At 36.6% G+C, this 22,881-nt stretch overlaps 1 protein-coding gene and 1 pseudogene across 2 annotated transcripts; both read right to left on the bottom strand.

Annotated features, from left to right (window-relative positions):
* Nucleotides 1–1,896: 1,896 nt before the first annotated feature.
* Nucleotides 1,897–11,859, bottom strand: LOC110766230 (abscisic-aldehyde oxidase-like). 2 transcript variants are annotated; one of them, XM_088255785.1, is made up of 11 exons: nt 11,581–11,859; nt 11,313–11,500; nt 9,059–10,738; nt 8,157–8,416; nt 7,801–8,010; nt 7,323–7,541; nt 5,405–6,370; nt 4,509–4,604; nt 4,218–4,316; nt 3,573–3,762; nt 1,897–2,518 (listed from the first exon to the last, which is right to left on the bottom strand). In XM_088255785.1, the coding sequence occupies exons 2-11, from the start codon at nt 11,452–11,454 to the stop codon at nt 2,277–2,279; spliced, it is 4,104 nt and encodes a 1,367-aa protein (XP_088111911.1). In that variant the 5' UTR covers nt 11,455–11,500; nt 11,581–11,859; the 3' UTR covers nt 1,897–2,276. The 2 variants fall into 2 exon arrangements, with proteins under 2 accessions (XP_088111911.1, XP_088111912.1); XM_088255786.1 differs by lacking the exon at nt 11,581–11,859 and having other exon boundaries at nt 9,059–10,638; nt 11,313–11,449.
* Nucleotides 11,860–13,775: 1,916 nt separating this feature from the next.
* LOC148293904 (uncharacterized) lies at nt 13,776–17,581 on the bottom strand (annotated as a pseudogene).
* Between the last annotated feature and the right edge of the window lie 5,300 nt (nt 17,582–22,881).

Genomic DNA, 22,881 nt, shown 5'->3' with positions numbered 1-22,881 from the left:
TGCCCTTGCCTTAGCCTTTTGGGGTGGAACTAGAAATGGCAAGGCTGGCTCACGTGAATAGTGCCAGCCCTTGCCTTGCCTTGCCTTGCCTTTGCCTTGCCTTTGCCTTTTGGGGTGGACATGCTGTTACAGCTCAGGTGATATTTGTGCAAAATTTCCTTTCATAAAAAAGTGCATGTAACGATAATACATAACAAAATAAATCCTCGTAAAAACAAAAAAACAAAATCTAAGTGAATTGAATTTTAGGGCATAGAAAATAATTGGCAGTAGCAATAGAGTTTCCTAGATTCTAAAGACAAATAAAAAAAGATCACAAATTTGACGCTCAAACTATTGAGGGTTCCAGACGTCTGAGTCTCCATTTTATATCAAGATGATATTTTATGTCTGCCACCAATACCAAATGGTTCTCAATCTCTCTTTCCCTTTCACTTAATCCTTAATCAAACGAAATTCAGTTTATAGCAGATGAGTTCTAGGCACAAGGGGAACGGAAGATGGAGGCAGATCTATTCTATTTTTGCACCAATTTTTTTTTTCCAAAAAGTATTTCAATTAATTTTATTTTTTAATTTTATGTTATTGCTATATATATGTATATTCATTGGGCGGGCTAGAATAGCTATACTGAATTTCAAGAATGGCCCAGTCTAGTATAGCTATTATATTCATTGGGCGTGCATGGCCCAACCTAGTATAGGCAGGAATGGCCCAGCCTGTGTGGGCGAACTTGGGCTTAGGTAATTAAACTCAAGCCTAGCCCAACCCATATCTATAAGGTTGTATCTCAATCGGAAGGTTGATATTTAGGGGTGGGCACAGTCAGGTTTGGTCCCATTTTTTCCTCTAATTGAAATCGAAATCGGATCTTACACATGGTCTGATTCGGTTTGGTTTTTATAGAAACTGTCTAGAAAAACGGAACCAAACTGAACCTATGCAGTTCTGGTGTGCTTCAGCTTGTTTCTCGATTTGAAAAGATAAAAATATAAAAATGTGAAGAATAGAAAGATACGATGTATAGAAAAAGAGGAAGAAGAGAAAAATATATACAATAGATAAAATAAGAGAGAAAAAATGGAAAAGAGAGAAAGACGGAAGCACAACAAGAACATATATGGTTCACCAAAAAGAAAAAGAAATTGGGCTAGAGTAGTTATTTAGTTGGGTATAAGTTGGATTTAAGACATTTGGGTATTAATTGGGCTAAAATATCAAGATATTACTTTGAGTTACTAATGTTATTTGAATTTTAATTAGGCTTACTAATAATGTTGGATATAAACGAATAAGTAAACTTAACATAACTGGTCCAGTTGGGTTTATACCAGTTTTCCAAGACAAGAACCAGGACAGTTCAGCTGGTCCAGTTAGGTTGACTTTTTGGTCAACATGGTTTTTTTTTCGACTCAATTCACCTGTTTAAATGCCCACCCCTAGTTGATATGATAATAGCAGGAAGAACACATCCGAAGAAGATAATTTAGGACTTGTTTAGTATCCTACTAAAAAATAATGATATATATATATATATATTTTTTTTTTTTAAATGAGTTTTTAAATACTGATTTTAAGATCTAAAAACTTATTTGGTACTGAACTCCACGGGAACTTTATGGGGGAAAAAAATTATTAGTAGGGCATAGAAAGTTATTGGTAGTAGCAATAGAATAGAATTTCCCAAATTCTAAATACAAGTAGAAAAGACCCCCAATTTCACAGCTAGGACGCTCAAACCACCGAGGTTTCCAGCCGTCTGAGAGTCTCCATTTTTTACACGAATGGGGTAATAAGATGGCCCAAATTCAGCTGAGTCTTATAGATAAGATCAACATGCAACATTAATGTTCAAAAGTGGACAATGAATCCCAACATAGGTAACATGAGATGCGGTTGAGTAAGAGTAAATCTAAAGTCTAATTCTCTTGAAAGTCAAAAAGAGAAATTATGCCAAACTCAAGAATTTCCAAATGCCAACACCAGAAAAAACTTTTCTTAAGTCGTAATACCAGTTGTTGATTGCCTACGTAAACAACGAAGACATGCATTGGTAGTTCTCGTCATTAGGCTTATCAACCATACCGGCCAAAATCTAGAGATTGTCTTCTCCATTTCTCGTTCCTTTTTATTTTTGCACAAGACTCGAACAATGTTCAAAATTCAATATCGAACCCTATTCATACCATTATTGAGATAAAGTGACTGCAGTTGTCTCGCCGCTAGGTTCTTTGACTGACATGGGATTAACTAGCATGATCCTTCTGTGTGCACAGTTAATGACATTTTCTGTCTGCCTTCCTGCCATAGCCTGCAACCCATTCCAAGTACCTCTCCACAGCTTCCAGCCCACATAGCTCCTTCACAACAGGCATGGTAGCGGGAACATCCAACTGGAAAATTGATGCTGATCCATCTAAGCCACCCCACTGAAGAAGCTGTTTTCTTGATTCTTTAATTGCCGCCCTTGTAGCACAGTGAACTGAAACCGCAAGCAGCAATGGTGGCTCACCTGAAGCTGCACAAAAAACATTTCAATTTGAATTGCTAGGTCTGATTTTTAAAAACCAACGGCTCTCTTTCGTGAGTGTATTTTACAAGCTGGGATTTTTTAATGTTAAGCAACTTGAGAACCTAACTAGAAATTCAAAAGAGAGATTCAAAAATAAATGTACAATGTTTTTAATGTTTTCCTTTACAAATCCCTTCCCTGCATGTTAGAAGAGCAATCCTACTCCAACAAAGGTACCCATGTCTTTTACACAAAGGACCCATTAAGGAAGGGGTCCTCTAATATAATGATATGATTATAACAGAAAATGGACTCTGGAACCCAAAATATAAAAAAAATTATTTGAAATTTAATTTGTTTTGGAGTTTGGTGTGGGGCCAATTTAAGAGGAAAAGAGAAAGAGAGAAGAAAAAGATTGAGATCCAATATTTCTCTCCCTCAAACATTCTTTTTTCTGACTCTTTTTCTCTGACACAAACTGAACTATAACAATCTAGAAAAACTAAAGCCCCTTCACTAACATTTTTGTTTAGGTTTTCAGTTCAACGTAAAGAAGGAAAACATAGAGGAAAGTAAAAAGAGATGACATATATTAATTCATAAAATGAAATATAAAAAGGGGTTTTTAAAAGCCATTCCTTAGCTATATTTTTCTATTAGGACCGGTCTCATTCCTTTGACAGTTCCAATTTCAGTCCAATTTGACTTCTGAAACTAAATGAACTGGAAAACCCAATAAATTTTTTTTTTAAAAAAGCTACAACTATACCAAAAATCTGAATCCTCTGCTAGGATTTTTATTCTGGGATTTGCTGAACTTTTAACATACATAGCATTTCACTTTTTAAATTCCATAATAACTTAAAAAATGAAGAAATTAAAAAGTAGTATGGCATGCACAATTTTATTTTATTCTTTTTAATTTCCAGTTTTTTCAAATTTGCATACTTTTATTCACCGAGAAAACTTTTCTGGTACTATCAGTTGTATCTAAGAACAAGTCTGCCAGGCACAGAGTGTAACTAACGTAAAAGGTTTCAGCAATTTTTAAATGGCATACCTTTCGAAGAGAGAACACGTTTTCTGTGATGCCCGCTGTTCAGTATTTCAACATTGAACTGTTTGGGTATGTTGTCCATTGAAGGAATCTTATACGTCCATGTACCCTTCGAAACCACCAATCCCTCAGAGTTTGACAAGTATTCTTCAAGCATGAAAAACCCAATTCCTTGAACAAAAGCACCTTCTATCTGCAATATACACGTAATCCTAAATTTTATTAAACCACGTAGACAACACACCAGTGAAATGACCTTATGCAATATGAAAAATTATGAATGAAGACTTGCAAAATAGAAGGTTCAGATCATTGAAATATAATTTTTAGTGGGCCCCACAAGGTGTCACTCAAATAAGATTATGCAAGGGATCCCTCAATAGAAGGGGACTGAGGCATAATCTACTGAAATTATGCAATATGAAAAATTCTTCTAGGTAGAACCTACTGACATTATGAATATGCACCAAGTATACGGGACAAACATCTACTGACAGTTCTGCTCCTGAACATTCCCCATACAGGATCTTATACCTTTGACTGCAACATATAGCTAGTAGACTCTAGAGCTTAATTCAAAGAAAATTTGGAGTGATGCAAACATTAGAACTTTATTCTTGAGTAGCACATAAGTTTAGTCATGCTTACCTGTCCTAAATCTACAGCAGGGTTGAGACTCTGACCACAATCGTAGATCATATCTGATCGCAGAATTGTGGTTTCTCCCGTCAGAAGATTTACCTCCACCTGTGACAGATAGTTCATTGTTATCTCTATAATTTTAAATGATAGTAAAATGGTATTCATCTTGATAGTATGATATTGCAGTATGTCTTGCCCTGCAGTATGTAAGCATACCCTGCTGAATTCAAAAGGCGCAAAAGAACTACAATATACAAGAATATGAGGAAGCAGTAAGACTGTTAAAGACAAACTTGCCTCACTCACAGCAGCGCCATAGTTAAGGTATTCCATGGAAGCAAAATCGGGGACAAAATAAGAACTTGCTGATAAGTTCACAGCTTGCAAGGATGCCTGCATTTTGAAAGAAGAATGATACAGACTGCAATGATAGTATATATCAATTTGGGAATAAAGGAAAATGCAAGATAGAAGTTATTTCTGTGGCCTTCAAAACCTATAAACAGAACCCACTGTCAAATAGTAGTTGTAGAAAGTTTAGAGTGTTTTTAGTTGTTGATGAGGGCAAACTTGAAACTATGATAAATTTCATTAAATACATAGGACCACAGAAGTTTTCAAAATCCCCCTCTTACTCTTCATAGCACCTTACAAAGAGGAGTATCAATGGAGATTTAACAGCAGCACCCTAGAACAGTGCCCTATGAAGAAATTGTAGGGTGTATTGTCGCCACTTATGGTGCCTTTTTTTGTTGGACAGCTCGCCATGAAGAATTATAATGATTGCTAACCTGATGACTCAATGAGTGATTCATAGTTTTTATTTGTACTCTCATTAAAAACTTTTGATTCGTCTTCAGTTATTCTGTCTGGGGGATTAGAAGTAGTGTTTTGTGTAATCTTTTTTTTTTTTTGGAGTTTCTTGGGTACTTCCAGAGTTAGTGTGTGAACTTTTGTTGGAGTCCCAAGGCAGGGTTTTGCTAACTTCAAAAACAAGAAATTAATTAAGTGTTAAAAAGAAAACAAATTGAAGAAACAATAAATACAAAAGGATTGCTATTTACACTCCCAAATATCACATGCACTTCTCTGGGGGACTGCAAATAACTCTGGTATTATCGTAGTGTTATTTGCACTCCCACAAAGCAGTGCAGAAGTGCAGAGAAGGCCTCCCCCAAATCAAAACAGAATACCTGTTGGATAAGCGTCTCCCATTTAATAGAGCCCATTTTCTCCTGCAATCTTTCCTTGAGAGTAGCTAGCCTCTCAACCAAGATATTACAGCACAGTCTAACTGCCTCGCAGCTTGACTCAGATGTAGTGCTCCCAGCAGTAAATCCCCCTTGAATTAAGCTCAGTGTATCAGATTGTACCACCCGTATTTTATCCAAAAGATCCCCACTACCATCACATTGAATCGAACCAAGAGCAAAAGCAGCCATCTGTTTTACCTTCGTCCAAAGCCCTTGACCCAGTTCAATTCCTCCAACTTCAACAGCAACAGACCCATCACTTAAAATGCTTACTTTTCCTGGAGTTGGCCTCAATGCCACTTCATGCACTATAGGTACCCTAGAAATTCCTCTTTTCTTCCATTTATTACACCTATTAAATTCTTTTATCATTGCAGTCCTTGGGTTGAAGCTTGACGACATGGCCAACTTGTCCCATATCAAAGGTAAAGTATACTCTAGAGGTTCACCAGCGCTGTGCTCATAAAATAAATCAAGGCTGTACTGGGTGTGAAGATTTATACTTCTCACAGAATCCACTTCCATAGAAAGAGTAGATGCTACATGTTCAATTACAGCTTCAGCAATAAAAGACCCCTGCACCTCCCCAGGGGCCCGCATAGCAGACCTACTAGGAGTGTTTGTTTTGCATACCTTAATATCAAAAGACAGAGCACCCCAGTCATACTTCTTAAGTGCACACACTACATTGCGTGGCATTATTGGACTTATATCTGCGGACGTGCCAGCATTGATCAATATATCAAGTTGTAAAGCTGTAATCTTCCCATTAGACTTGAATCCCACACTGTAAATTATCTTCATGGGATGCCTTCCTCCTGCCATTATCATATCAACCTGGCGATTGAGATACATCCTTACAGGTTGGTGTAATTTCTGTGCTGCAAGTGCACATGCAGTTGCGACCTAAAATACCAGAATTGCAAAAGAGACCTTTATCCTCTATTTAGTAAATCAACTCATGAAAAAAAGAAGAAGCAATAAACATAGACAGATGTTGTACTATTATGTGTGTTAATAAGAAACATACCATTTAAGTACATAATCTAAGCTTTTATCATTTTAATTTTGGGTTCTTATCTGATGAATTAGAATATATATGTCTAAATACGCCTACAACATACTTAACATTATATGTCTAAATGCTCCTACAACATGTATATATATATATATTGCATCAACAAATTTCAGCTCGTTGATAATGCATAAGCTAATTCTCTAGTGAGATTCATATTAGTTTGGACCCTTGGGTGTTGACTAGTTGTGCATTGAGACTATTTAGTTATCTCTAAATAACCATCTCACATAATGAAAAATAATAATAAGAGCCCCAATTTCTCTTCTCCTTATTGCAATGCATGTAAACACATTAAACAAAACAGAAGACAATGACCGGATTTTCCAGTAGAAATGGAGTCAATCAATTCTGCTAAAATTGTTAGCTTAACATATATTGTTTGCCTTAGTCCCTAACAGTTTGGGTCCAACAGTTGTCCAACATAGTATCAAAGCTTGGTTGTAACTTGTAGGTAAGGTTGGCAATATCTGTTCCTCATTCCCAACTTGTTTCTAAATTTGTAAGGTACATGGTGGGACTGCACCTGTCTGTTTCTCTCTATTTGTACCTCTCCAGATGCAAGATAGGAAGTTGTACATGCAGAGGACGTTAGCTTAATACACATTGTTGGCCCATTCTACAACAGTTCTTTTAGGGTTCAGTCGTCTAACAAAAATATCATATTCGTCACACAGTAATAACAAGTACTTAATCTAAACTAAAACTCAGCAAACCTCGGTTATAATTTAGATAATGTGTCATAGAGATGGAATATAAAAACTCCTGAAAGTAAATACTCACAGGCATGGCTTTTATGGCCTTTCCACCAAAGCCACCTCCAACCCTTCTTGTAATTACACGAACACTATTTTCAGGAATACCAAGACATTTTGCAATGACAGAGTGTGCAAACTCAGGGCACTGAATTGAACTGTAAACCACCATGCAGTTGTCTTCATCTGGTACAGCAAGGGCAGTTTGAGTCTCCATGTAGAAATAGTATTGCGAACCAAGTTTGATCTGAAAGACAGGTATGCATGGATTTGTAAGTTAGTGGATGATTCTACAAAGATGTTGAAAACCAAGCCAACTTTCTCTGTTATACTCATATTCTTTCCCCATTTCATATAATCTGTTCTTGTATATACAAATAAAACCAAGGAGAAAAGTTGAATATCCAGTATCCAAATTACTAGGAGCAGGGGAGAGTGCAAACCCGGGAGTATTGGGATGGAAAGGGAAAGGAAACAGAGAAGAATGTCATATAGATGTCTAGTACCTCAGCAGAAAGAATCTTGTGATCAGCTGCGGCCATTCCATTTGATATGTCACCAACCTGTTTTGGATAGATGAAAGGAGGGACCTCAAAATAACTAGATTTCTTAACAGCCTCTTCGACAGTTAGAATAGGTGGCTCTACGCCTTCCATTTCATAATCAACCACCACAAAGTTTGCAGCCAAATCTGCATGTTTCTGTGTATCTGCAACCTATAAAATTTATTTTGATGAGTAAACTCAGCACACAATCCCAACAAAGAAGAAAAAGCATTTGTCTGTAGTTACATTATGGGTAACACTTTACATTCATTCCAGCACTAAGCTTAATACAGACAATAACAGAATCTTGCAATTACCACGAAAGCAATTGGCTGACCAGCACATTGAGTAAGATCATCAGCAAACAGGGGTTCGGTACCAAACATAGTCTTCGACCCCACGTTCTCCCCACTGTTGGGGATATCTTTAAAAGATATCAGTGCAGAAACTCCATCTGGATGTGGTTTAGGTTTGAATGTTATTCCCTTCACTCTGGCCAAAGGCTTTGTACTATAAATGAACGCTCCATATACGCAATTTGTCGGAGATGGAATGTCGTCTACATAGACTGCCTCGCCTAGAATTTGATTGTCATGAATGAGATAAGTACTTTAGTTGTCAAGAGTTAGAAGCACCCAAGAAAAAATATCATTAAAAAAAAAAACTGGAAAAGATATGGAGTCAATGGAATCAAAACAGATCATGAAATGGTTTAAAGAGAATAATGTAACCACTAAAGTTCTAGCAAACTCACTGTAGTCCTGGTTGGTATAAAAAATTCAATAACTATTGCAAGCCAGGAAAATAAAAGGGTCAAACAAACTCGGTGCCATAAGCTACGAACAGAATCATTTTAAAATGAGACATTTATATAAGCACTTGTAAATTTATAATTCAATTTCTAAATACTTTTAGCTCTCTAACATGACTGACCAAAAGGAAAGAAGATAGCCAAATATATAAGCAATGGTATTTTCATGAATAATACGTAGTGCGTCCTGGTGTACTGATGAAAGATAGATGCACACAGTTTGAGAGATTATCAGGCCTTAATATAACTTCACCCCAGAGACAGAAAATCCAGATTTTTCTATATTATTAGGGCTTAAAGTGAGTAGTCAAGATTAAGTTTCTTTATAGATTTCACCATTACCATCAGAGAGACCATAAAAAGAATGCTAGTAACTAGACATCCTCATAATCATGTGAAGGAACAAACCTGAAGCTTGCAAGAGAGCTCCAGATTTTGTAATTGGCTCACCAACTGGATAATACTCTGTACTCAATCCAAGCACCTGTTTAGCAGATGTGACAACAGTTGGAATCTTACATCTTTGGTTCTTTTTTAACATAGAAGCATCTGCCGAAAAACGACTTTCCAAGAAACCAGTGGAAATTTCAGATTCACTGTCAATTAACGGGCTAAAGAACTCAAAAAGAAAACCAGTAGCCAAGCTTGACCTGTAAGCAGGACTCATGGTACCTTCTTCGGGAACCACAGTAGCTCTAACTAACTTAATAGCTTCATGCAAAACACCAGCAGTCAGAGTTTTTCCAGTTAAAAATTCCTCAACCTTTCTTGCTCTTATTGCATGTTTAGTTCCATAAGCACCAAAAGCCAGACAACAGTGCTCTACCATAATTCCATTAGAAATTTTACAAGAAGAAACTTCAGCTAAGAAGGCAGCATGTAAATAAGGCAATGCGTTTCCTAGGGGTCTGGGTGCAGCTCGATAGGTTTCAAACAGCAATGTTGTGTTCATTTCTGGAGAAACTTTTCTGACTGCTTCCTGATGTGGGATTTTAACACTTAAAAGTACACTTTTTGGATCCAGTGGAGGTCTAGTCAGAAAATCCTCCAACTTAATCATTTCAGATCTAGAACCATTCATTATACGTACCTCTGAATCCACAGCAAGAAGTATCGTAGCAATATCTGAAGGAAAGCATTTTCTTTGTGCCATCACCAAATTCCCTCCTATACTAGCTGTATTTCTGACAAAACCTGAACCAATTTTCTCCATATGATTGGCAATTTTATTTAACACAATCTCACCTCTTGATGGAAATTCACCTTTGTCTTTCTTCCTCAATGTTTCAATAACTTCAGAGATTGTTAGAATTGCTCCAATCTCAACCCCTTTCAGATCCACCTTAATCATTGACAACTCAGGAACATATCTGAGATCAATGTATCCATCAGAGCGTTTTAGCTCCTTGTAATACCCCATCCCAGTGTTACCAACAACTAATTTCATCCCATTTTCATTACTAAAATCATTAGCTTTCAATAAGTTTTGAAGCTCCTCAACACTAACAGGACTGTACCAACCAAATCTCTTAGAATCCAAAAACATGGAAGACCTGATTTCGTTTCTTAAGAACTCAGGAAATGTACAGTTCTCAGCATCATGATTATATAGGGGCAAACTATCTATCTTTACTTCCTTACTGTCTCCCTTCCTCCAAAAAGAGTTGAACCCCAAATCCTCCATATCAACATCTGCTGCAAAACTCTTACAGGCATCAGCAATGGATCGATACCCAGTACATCTACAGAGGTTTCCTGCAATAGACTTTTCAACTTCAGAAACAGTGAGTTTGGAGAACCCAGGAGGTGGCTCCAGTCGATTGGTCTTTTCAGCTTTGACAAGAGCTGCAAAGAGTGAAACACACATGCCAGGAGTACAAAAGCCACATTGAGAAGCATGGAAACCAGCAAACCTTTGGTGAATAGGATGGAACCCATCTTTGCTATTTCCAAGTCCTTCGGATGTTGTAATTGAACATCCATTTATACTGCAAAGTAGAGTGAGACATGAACTTACATTAAAATCTTTCACTTCGTCAACAACAGGGTCATACTTGGACAGTAGCACAACACAGGCACCACAACCACCTGCAACCATTTTTTAAGTATATATCATATAACTAATCCAGTTTTATGCAGATGCAAAATCCAACATACATAAAAACTTTTGAAAGTTTGTAACCCAAATTACAACCTCATCTAATATGATTATTACTGAACACCTGAAATTATAGAATCATCAGCATGAAAGAAGGCTCTTTAAACATCAATTGGTCACCGTGAAAGAAAAAGGTGTTCAATACTTTTGGCCTCCTTTTCACACAGAGTGCAGCAGTGGGGAGATACATAAACATTAACCCACACATTAGCTTTTTGACTCATGTTGTAGGAATTGAACATGGGACAGATGGTTCATCCATCAATCAACATACAAAAATAAGAGTTACAAGGAAAAACTCTGGAAGGCCAAGTTTCTGTACTCTCCTATCAGGCCTACCTAATTAAAAGGAAAAATGCTCAAGCAGATAAGGTGAAGAAGATAGCTCCCCCCCAAACCTCCCAATCATTCAAATTTATGAGGTGATTAAATTCAACTTCTGAAAACTGAGAGAGAGAGAGAGAGAGAGAGAGAGAGAGAGAGAGAGAGAGAGAGAGAGCAGACCTTCACCACAACCGAGCTTGACACTTTTGAAACGAGTCTGAGTACGCAAGAACTCAAGCAAAGTAGTTGAAGGGTCAACACTTGGGAGCTCAAACCTCTCCCCGTTAACTGCAAACACCAGACAACCTTCTCTTTGGGCCATTTGTTAGAGTCAGAGAGCCAGAACGCTTCAGAGGCAGAGCAACAAACTACAGAATATAAACTACCCATCAGTTCAAATCTATCGAAGACAGAGAATGATGTCACAATCACAGAAATCCAAGTCAACCGCTAAGTCACTGTTTTTGAAGCATTCTCCTAAGCATTCCTTTTTTCTTTATAAGAATCGTCACTTTTGAAATTTATTTCAAGTTTCACCGATTTTATCTCAAACCGCATCATCATCATAACTTGTCCAACCGGACCGTGGCCCCTGTACTTTTCATATTTGGCGATTACCTCTCAATCTAATTCAAGCTCTGAAGAACCATTTTCAAAAACATAATTTTGATTTGTTTATTATTTATCAAAGCCTAGTTTTAGTTTTTATTTTCATGGGAATTTAACGAAGTAACCAAAATTCCGAACATGTGATAGTGGCACGAAACTTGTGGGCCATGAGAATACAACACTCAATTGTCAAAGTATTGCACTACCAAATTCCTCAAGATATGTAAACCTTTTTGTTAGATGAAAATAAATTCTCAAACCCAAATTCCCAAACTAAATCTTTTACAAGAGAAAGCAACAGACTTCCCAGACTAAATCCTGTGCACTGATGCCTATTTTGACAAGCCTATGTTGACTGGTCCATTGGGGTCTCCTCGAAGCCTTCCTTGATGTGTAATTTGGAGCATTCGTGGGCTTGGCATCCGGCAAATGCTTTTGTGCCTGATACTCGGTTTCAAGTTAAGTGGTTGAGGCAAGTTTTGTTATTGTTGTGTTGTGTTTTCTCAGTTATCCTCTCAGCACATCTTTGATTCTTTGCCTGTCTTAGGGACTATGGATTCATAGGAGGTTTCCTTGTCAGTGTTGGGATGGTACGGTCTGTCTTTGAGGACTTTTTTGTTTCTTTTTTTCCTGGCCTGTTCGTTGTACTTTGTCTCTTCTCTTGTGTGGCTCCCTGCAGACTTCTCTATTTCCAGCGCCATTCGTTATTGTAGGTGGATAGAGCTGGTGTGCTTGGTGGTTCTCTCTTTCTTTCTGGAGCTTTGGTGTGTTCTTTGTCAAATGCTCTTACGATCTTGTGGTTGTGCAAAGGACTATAATTTCATAGCAGGACTCTTTTGACAGTTGAGTTGTGTAGAAGTGTTTTCGTCGGAGGTCTTTGTGTCAGTGTTGTTTTGCTTTGCTTTTGTACTGGTCTAACGTGACTGTCTCGGACCCTTTTGTTAGTCCATGACATGTGTGCTACTCTTTCCTACTCTGGGGTTTGTACCCTAGGAAGGTTTTAACGAGGCCACTGTATCGTGTCGTTCTATGTACGCTATTTCGGTTCTATGAATGAAATCCATTTCTCAAATAAATAAATAAATAACAGACTTTGCAAATTCAATACTTTTTTTTTGTACAAGCGATAGTATAAACTACAAAGGAAGGGGATTTCTCACACACAGAGACACAACTAAGATGTCATGGGGTTCGAACTTGAGACCTCTTGTCTGTAAATTAAGGCCCTTTTTTATTGGGTTAGACCCCGTTGGGGCAAAACCAATACTTAAACATTATCAAAAGACAAGGAGATTAAAATGGCTTGCCAAAGGGAACCCTAAACTAAACACATACTGTCTCTGAATTGAAAAGCTCCATAAATATATGCCCACTCACAATTGAAGTCTTCAAAGGGCGCAATACTTGCAAATATGTTGGGTGAAATGATAATAACACAATAATGTATGTTTATTTATCATAAAGACCCTTTGCCCCACACTATAAGACCGTCTCTTAATATTTCATTCAAAGCTGTTACAAAAAGACCAAACAAACACAGGGAAAATAAAAATCTCAATTCTTTTGGCTTAACTACAACACAAAATTGAAACTTTTATCTAACACCCAAAACGTTCCAAAAAAAAAGATAAAAGAGCTCAATTATTAGCCGAAAAAGAAGGTCAGCTCACAGTGAAGCTTTGTGTCGACACAAACCTATTGGATTTTTTGGATTTACAATTTTCCATCTACTAAGGTTCCATACCAAGGCACATCGTCAATCTGAATCTCCCCCTTAACCATAACTCCACTATTTTGTGTTTTTTTATTTTCGTCACGCTGCAATGTATGAAATCTAAAACCACGAATATAATAACCAAGATAATAAGTTACTCGCCTTTCAGGACCTCGAGCCAAAGAAAGCATTTGCTTACTAACTTTACCGTCGTTGTATAGTTATGTGACCTGCATAGAAAGGAAAAAATATTTTTAAATAAACATCTATGACAGTCAATAGTTTTTCCAATACAATATTATCCATACCCTTTTAGAAATTCAGCTTGAAAGTTGAAGCCTATGTGACTCCTCCACATTATCAACACTAGACTGGATTAGAATGTTCTTATGTTCTCTGCAGACATAACAAATAATTATATTCAAATTAATACAGTGACATATTAGATCTAAATAAATAGTAACATATTAAATACACAAAGAATTATAGTGTTGAAAATTTCTTACTGGACAAATGGCAAAGCTTCATCACAATTTTGTAGGACATAATGAGTGGCAGCCTTATGAAGTTCGATGCTCATCTCTCTAAGTACACCTTTCCCAAAAGCTCGACCAGGTGTTGAGAAAATAGATAACGGAGATGCATAATATGACGGTTGACCTCCATCGTCGTTTCTATCTCTTTTATTAAACTTAGTTTCAACTCGATGCAAATAGCGAGAGCAAAATATTAAACACTCATCTCCCAAGACACCTTCGGCAATAGACCCTTTTGGATGAGCCTTATTACGAACATAAGTCTTTAGCTTATGCAAATACCTAATTACATCATAAATACCGAAATTAGAGAATCATACATCAGCAATTAAACAAACTGTGAATAAAATTAATATCTAAACATTGAGATTACCTTTCCACAGGATACATCCACCTGAATTGTACTGGACTGGCCACCTTTGCCTCCCATGCCAAGTGGCAAGTTAGGTGAATCATGATGTCAAAAAAGGCAGGAGGGAATATTTTTTCCAACTTGCATAGAGTTATGACAATTTGATTGTCAAGAAGATTCAAGTCATCTTCTCTTAAAACTTTAGCACACAATTCCTTGAAAAAGTACAATAATTCAATTAAAGGGTCACTTACATCTTTGGGTAATAAATCTCGCGCCACAGATGGAAGTAATCTCTCTAAGAACACATGACAATCATGAGTTTTCATACCAGAAATATTACGTTCTGAAGCATTCACACATCGAGATAAATTTCCAGAGTACCCATCTGGAACTTTCAACTCCATTAACCATTGACATAAAGCTTTGTTATCATCATTTGACAATGTATAATCACCTGGGATAAAATAGAGCTTACCATTATCTCCTTCTTCTGGATGATACCTCTGTCTTATACCCATTTCTTGAAGATCAAGACGAGCATTTAAAGAATCTTTTGTTTTACTATCAATGCTCATCATTGTGCCAATCACATTCTCAAATACATTTTTCTCAATGTGCATGACATCTAAATTGTGATGCACCCAAAGTGCTTTCCAGTAAGGCAATTGGAAAAATATTGAATATTTTTTCCAATTATGATCTTTTCTAAACCCAAGTATTGTATGCTTTTTCCCATCCTTGCCATGTGTTATTTCTCTTAATTCACTAAGTTCATTTATCACATCATCACCAGATGGTCTCTTGGGTGCAAGTCTTCTTTCCCTTGTATTATCAAATTGGCTTCGTTGATTACTCCATACGTGGTCAGACGGTAAAAATCGTCTATGACCCAAATAACATGTTTTAGACCCATGAGATAACCGACGATGCGAAGTATCAGATGCACAATATGGGCATGCCAATTTGCCAGACGTACTCCAACCTGACATGTATGCATATGCTGGATAATCATTGATAGTCCAAAGAAGTGCAGCTCTCATCTGAAAATTCTACTTTGCATATATATCATATGTTTCTACACCAATTTCCCACAATGTTCGCAACTCGTCTATCAACAGCCTCATATATACATCAATGTCATGGCATGGACCCTTGGGTCCAGGAATAAGTAAAGTCATGAAAACATAAGGCTCCTTCATGCACATCCACGGAGGAAGATTATATGGGTATATGAGAACTGGCCAAATACTATAGTGCAAATTCATGTTCCCAAAAGGGTTAAATCCATATGTTGCCAAACCAAGTCTTACATTTCGAGGTTCCATACCAAATGACTCATGAATTTGATTAAACAATTTCCAAGCCTCAGAATCTGCCGGATGCCTCAACACTCCATCTTTTACATGATCCTTAAAATGCCACCTCATATCTACAGCTGTCTTGGATGACATGAATAATCTTTGAAGTCTTGGTGTGAGTGGAAAATATCTAAGCACCTTCCATGGAACCCTTTTACCTTTCTTTTTGCTACCCTTTCTTTGTCTCTTCCATCTTGAAAGCTTACATGTAGGACATTGTGTTGCATTTGCATGCTCCTTAAAATAGATGCATGCAAATAAATGATGCAATCATTATTGCATGCATCTATTTTATCATAATGAAGACCTAAATCTGAAATAATTTTCTTTGCATCGTTGGTGGTTGTAGGCAACTTCTCACAAAAAGGAAATGCATTTTTCAACAATGTTAGCAACATACCAAAGTTATCAAAACTGGTAACTTTTTATGCTAAAGTAACGCAAAAACAGCCAAAGGCCTCGGAGCGACCGAGTAAACGCAAACGCGGGGATGACGACTCTAGTTTTGCTGAAGCTAAGAGAGTGATTTTTGGGAGCTCAAGTGATGAGCCCCAAGAAGTGGTGCGTGAAAATCCGGAAAAGGATATTTAGAAAGCAAAACTAAAGGCTCCTTTGGTGGAATTATGAAGCATGGCGAGATGATGATGAAGAAGATGTTGTTTGTTTTTTTTTAATTTTTAATGCAGCCTGTTTGAAGTGAAATAAAATTTGTTTTTAACACTCAGTAAAAAAAACTAACTAACCACACCATTTTTTGCCTGCTTTTGTCGTTGGTATCCTTATATCTGAATTACAAAGACAATTCACTATTTGTCTTTGTTTAACTAAGACTTACTTTATATTAGGCCAAAACAAACTAGAAAAAAATTGAGAATGGTTATCGTTAAGACAAAGTCGATTAATTTAAATGAGTTCATTAATCATTTTGGGACCGAACTTTTTTTTATCTAAAACAGGGATTATTAATTACTATTAGCTAGTTGGATTCTTAGAGAGCTAGTCCACTTTGAGAAAGTGGCTTGAAAATGTGCCTTTAACCTTCGAACATAAATAAATTGATTGTTGCCTCCCCCTCCTCCCCCTCCCCCCCAAAACCCAATTAAAATAAAGTAAGGGCATTCAATGGTTAGGTACGATTGTGCTTTCTAATTTAATTTTTAATATGGAATTGTATCAATGGGAGGGTAATGGTTTGCCCATCTAATAGATAAATTAAGACCAGGAGAGAGGGAGGGTAATGGTTTGCCCATCTAATAGATAAATTAATGAAACGGAGTATGAGAAAAATAGAGAACAGCACATGGTGAACAAAAATGTTAGAAACGGAGTAGTTAAGGGAATAAGGAAAAATGAAGTGCAGAGAGATGGTAGTGGATCTGGGATGAAGGGAATAAGGAAAAAAGGAGATGTCTTCCTATCATTGCAAAAAATAGCATCATTAAAGACAAATGATGATGTCTTCACATCATTGCAAAAGACAAATGAATGGCCCTTATAATTCTACCACTTTCAGTTTTAGCTCGAGCGTGTTTTGTTAGAGACTTTTGCAAAACTATAACTTTCATTGTGGAACAAACACCTCATCAACCAAGATACTTTGTGGCATCGAATAATTAACCCATACTTTGTGACCTCATAGTATCTTATATCATTATTTTTTCGGTCAGAACAAAAAACCCATATTAACTCGGGCAGCCGAGGACAAGAATATGAAAAATGCTTAAGCTTTTTGTACTCTTTATGAAAAGTATGTTAAATATGCGTGAGTAGTTAAGATAATAACAAGCAGGGAGCATTCTTTACATTTATTTTAAGAAAATAGGACACATGCACACCTCGGGCATAATAGTCTGAATTTTTTGGGGCACAGCTTCCATAACCTTGTTCACAACTACAACCAAGCCACGGCCTACTTCATCTGGTCATTACATAAGATGTTGCAACTAGGGGTGGCAATTTCCGACTCGACCCGTTAAAAAAATGCCCTCGGGTCATTTTAATAGTATTTGCACCCTAGATTGCAAAACATTAATGGGGTAAAAAAAAAAAAAAAACAGGAAAGGAAAGAAAAAAGCAGGATATTACCTCGATAAGTTGAGTTCATGAATAATTTAGCCACCACCTTTTCTTTGAATAAATTATTGCATCAACTTTTTTTGCATGGCCAAAGGGTATCATGCTTTTAAAAGAGAAGGAAGTCTTCACGCCAATGGCGGAGCCACAGTGGGGTCAGTGGGGTCAGTGGGGTCGCACGACCTCTTGGAAGCCATGGAAATAGGCTTAGAGGTCCCTTGGAGCTGGGGGAGAGACCCCTTGGAGTTGCACACCAGGTGCTTGATGTTTTTCCTGAGGAAGAAAGGAGCTGTGCGAGGAAGAAGAAGCTGCTGATTTTTCAAAACATCCTGGGCCAAACGACGTCGTTTTGACCCAGGAATTTTTTTTTATAAAATGGCCTGGCCCAGCAACTTCCCCAAATGTCCAAACCCATTGCTTTCAATCATACAACTTTACCAACGTTTAATATACAGAGGCCCAACAACCCTTTGTATTTCCCATTTCATTGGGCTTTCATGAGAGTGGAGAGTGGGCTTTCATGAGACAAAGATTTATGAAAAACATAAAAATACTTAAATAAATGTAATAAAATATCATGTCTATGCTCCATTCAACTCAAACACTCAAATGGACTCCTAAAATCCCCAAATTCTATTATTCTCTACCCTAAGTTCCCAACTAAATCTCCCCCCCAAGCCCTCAACGTGGCTGAAAATTTTATTATTTTCCCCCTCCATCTCTGATTTTATAAATTTATTGTTCTTGGTATACTTAAACCTCTGTGTTACATTCTTTTGTTTGATGATAATGCCTAATATAATGATTTATTGGAATGGATGAATATTGATGATTTTGTGTGTGGATGATTTATTGGATTGGATGACTATATATGATTATTTTATTTGTTGGAATTTAGGGTTTATGATTAATTTTGTGATGGACTTCTTGTTTGTTCATTTGTCTTAATAAAATTTGTTTCTTTAAAAAAAAAAAGAAAGGGTTGATTGTTTGGTTTGATTAATTCATGTGTAGAATTATGGAACCATAAGAGGAAAGTAATAGAAAATTATCTTTTAGTGTTATTTTCATCTTTGAAAAAATATCGGAACTTTTACACTAAGACCCCTTAGGGTAACAATTCTGGATCCGCCACTGCTTCACGCAGGAGGTTTCGCTAATCTAGCTTTCGCTACACCAGCAATATCATCAAGGAGAAAAGAGAAGGAAGTCTTCACCCAGATCTAGGTTGTAACTCCAGTTTGCCAACTCGTTAGGCATTCTTCTCTTCTTCTTATGTCTTCATCTTTTTCTTTTTCTTCCAATTTCTTATTTGGTAGTGTCTGTTTCTTCTAACAATAACCAAAAGGATTTTAATTGTAATTTCAATGTTCATCTTTCAAATCTTGTTGGACGTCTAGGAGCAATTCTTAGTGAAGATAAGAATTGCATAATATTGCAATCTATGAAATGTAAAACTTAACCAACTCCATTGACCTTTCTTGTTAATCATTCTTTCTTTGGTTGATTGGTTCTCAATAACATAGCAACAAATCTTAAATTCAAAAGGATATAGATACACGATGAGTCTGAGGATTCAAGCAACCAAGGTAATTTTTTTGAGCTTTTGCAATTTCTTGTTCATCACAATGAGGAAGTTAGAGATGTTACTTTGAAAAATGCTCATGAAAAACCTCAAAGTAACTTCACCTAAGATTCATAAAGACATTGTAAATGTTGCAGCAGTTGAAGCAACTAATGCTATTATTAGAGATATGGATGATGCATTCTTTTCTATTTTTAGTTGATGAATCTCGTGATGTATTAGTAAAGGAGCAAATGGTCGTTATGTTTCATTATGTAGACAAGAAAGGATGTGTGATTGAACGCTTCATAGGTATTGAACATGTTACAAGTACCACAGCTCAGTCACTTGAAGCAAGTATTAATGCATTATTTTCTAGACATAAATTGAGTATGTGCAGACTACGAGGTCAAGGTTATGATGGGGCCAGTAACATGAGTAGAGAGTTCCATGGTCTGAAGACACTTATTATGAGGGAGAATGAGTCTATTTACTATGTTTACTGTTTTGCACATCAACTTCAGCTGGCTATTGTGGGTTTGGCAAAAAAACACAGCCTCATATGTGCTTTCTTCACCTTAGTTTCTAATGTGGTAAATGTTGTGTAGATTCAGCTGCACCAAAATGGATTAAGCTGCATCCTCAACTTGTGATACTCGCAAGTGCACGAGCCGTTTGGTAGTATAGCATATGTAAGTGCGAGGTCGATCCCACGAGGATTGGTGATTGAATGATTCAATTCAGTTTTCCTACACAAAACAGAAACAAAAACAAAGAACATGAAAGAAGGAAGAAAATAAGAAAGTAACTCAAGCAAATAAGTTCCCAAGTTCAATTTAGATTAATGGATTGATTCTAGCTAAAGTATGATTAAGCCATGGTGTGTGGTCATAACCTTGTGTTCCTAATTCCCTAATTTGATCATTTGTTGTCTAACCTAAAATTAAGCATTAGGAACCCATTAAGCATAGAAGAACAATTTAAACAACCAAGTATGTATCTAATCCCTGTTGTCGAATGTCCATACATACTCTTCCTATTCATAGTTCAATTCGAATTAAAGCATGGTGTATACTCTTAATTCAAACCAAGATAGCTAACATGCAAGCCTAAATGGTGATCAATCATTCAAACTAGCATATTAACTTATAAGCATAATGAATAAGAACAAAAACCATAATTGAAACTTGGAAACTAATTCAACTTGAAAACTTAAGAAAAGAATTTACATTACAAAGAAAAATAAATTACAACTAAGAAGCAAAAGGAAAGCTAGAATTGAGAACTAGAAAGCAAAATTAAGAGAATTTGAGGGAGAGAAGGGAAGGGAGCTCTAGAGAAGTGTTTGAGAGCTCCCCCCCTTGGGGTGTGTTTACAAGCTTAGAGAACTTCCCTATTTATAGGCCTACGGGAAGTGAAAATCTGAATTATACAATTGAATTTTCTAAACACACTAACTTCACCTAACACACAACACTTAATTCACCAACTTAACCTAACACACAGTTGCATTTGAAAACAATTCTTCTTGTCATTAAGCTTAGTGTTGCATCATCCACTTCAACTTCAATTAATTCATTTGGCTGCTGCAAAATTCCACTCAAAAATAGGTATTGAATATGCTTCACCAAACTTTCCCACAATCAACAACACTTCATCATGCATATGTCATGCATGACAATGCATTGCAGCCAGCTTGTGGGCTCGTTTTGGGCTTGTGGCTCCAATCTGACAAATCTGGAAAAATATGGATCTTGAAGCTCTTTGAATTATCTTTCCAAGCATATGCAGCCCAACTCAAGGAAAAATCGGGAAGGCCTTCAAATGTGATATTTGGCCCAGTAACGCAGATGCTGCCGAATTTGACCTTAAGTTGCCAAAACATGTATAACTTTCTCTAGAAGACTCGGAATCATGAACCGTAAAATTATACAGAAACTAGACTTCCGTATCTTTCCAATGATATATGGCTCATCATCTGGTTCTTCTTGAGCAAGTACAGTCCAATCCGTGAAGTTGACTGATCTGCAGACACCGTTTTGAGCTAACTTGTCTCCAAAATGCAATTAGTGAGTCCTTAAGCTTATTACACTGAAACAAACACCAAACTTATTAAAAACACAAGTTTAACTCAAAAACATAACCAAATCATAAGTTAGAAGGGTACAAAATGATATGTAATTATGCACCGATCAGTAAATATTGTTGGAACTTGGAGCATCATCTAAGCATCGTGATATTCTTCGGTATAAGCAAGTTCTCAAAGTAGTTGAAGCACTCACCAATAGGGAGCTTTCTATTAGGAAAGGTTTAAATTAAACAACAAAGATTAAGTGTTCATGAGATACACGTTGGGGCTCATATTATGGTACGTTGATAAACTTTATTACCATGTTCTCATCTACAATTGATGTGCTTGATGAAATTGCAAATGATAGATTAACTGTTGATAAAAAAAACATGAGGCATTTATACTACTAGGATTAGTGCAATCATTTGATTTTGTATTCAGATTGCATTTGATGAGGAATATACTTGGACTCACAAATGCATTGTCACAAGCCTTGTAGAGGTATGATCAAGATATTGTGAATGCCATGGATTTAGTTGAATTATGTAAGCAACAATTCATGAAGATAAGGGAGAATGGATGGGATTCTTTGTTGGAGGAAGTTTCTGTTTTTTGCAGGAATTAAAATATTAATGTTCCTAGCATGGATGATATCTTTCTAGCTGAAGGGAGGTCACGACACAACGGTCCAAAAATCACAAATATACATTATTATCGTGTTGATTTTTTCTATGAAGTGATAGCTTTGCAACTCGAAGAGCTGAATAGTCGTTTCAATGAGGGCAACACTAAGTTGTTACTTTGCTTGGCATGCTTGAGTCCAAATGATTCATTTTCTTCTTTTGACAAGCAAAAGCTCATTCGGCTTGCTCAACTTTACCCGAATGATTTTCCTATACAAGAGCTTAAGGTACTTAAAGATCAACTTCAAACTTATATTGATGATATGCATTCCAACACCAACTTTTCAGAATTACAAGGTATTGCTACTCTTGCAAAAAAACTAGTCGAGAGAAAAAAAGACAAGGCATATCCACTAGTTTATCTTCTCATAAAATTGGCGTTAACACTTCAAGTTGCAACAGCTTCAGTAGAAAGGGCATTCTCTGCTATGAACATCGTAATCGAATGGGAGACCAATGGATGAATGATTGCTTGGTAGTATATCTTGAAAAAAACATATTTAATAGTATTGATAATGAGCTTATTATGCAACATTTTCAGAATATGAAAAGTCGTCAAGGACAATTGTAAATTTACTAATTAGACAAAGCTATTAATATTCTAAGTTTGAAATTTTTTTTGTTTGGCTATATATCAGTTGAATTTTTTTTTAAGCCCCCAGATGAACAAAAGTTTGGGTCCTCCACTGCTTTCACACGTGGGTAACCCGCTCTGATACCATGTAAATGAAATAAACCTGAGTATATTTTTCATTATCATATTATCATGGGTACAAATTATATACA

Source organism: Prunus avium, chromosome 6 (assembly GCF_965620075.1).
Source record: "Prunus avium chromosome 6, drPruAviu1.hap1.1, whole genome shotgun sequence".
NCBI classification, from domain to species: domain Eukaryota; kingdom Viridiplantae; phylum Streptophyta; class Magnoliopsida; order Rosales; family Rosaceae; genus Prunus; species Prunus avium.
This window is presented reverse-complemented; position numbering and strand designations above follow the sequence as displayed.

What these genes read in the sequence shown, in the direction of transcription:
- LOC110766230 (XM_088255785.1), bottom strand. Translation starts at nt 11,454, where the DNA reads ATGGCCCAAAGAGAAGGTTGTCTGGTGTTTGCAGTTAACGGGGAGAGG. An exon ending in ACAAGATTCTTTCTGCTGAG is followed by an intron (nt 7,542 to 7,800) that starts GTACTAGACATC and finishes CCTGTCTTTCAG; the next exon opens with ATCAAACTTGGTTCGCAATA. An exon ending in ATGGCGCTGCTGTGAGTGAG is followed by an intron (nt 4,317 to 4,508) that starts GCAAGTTTGTCT and finishes TATCTGTCACAG; the next exon opens with GTGGAGGTAAATCTTCTGAC.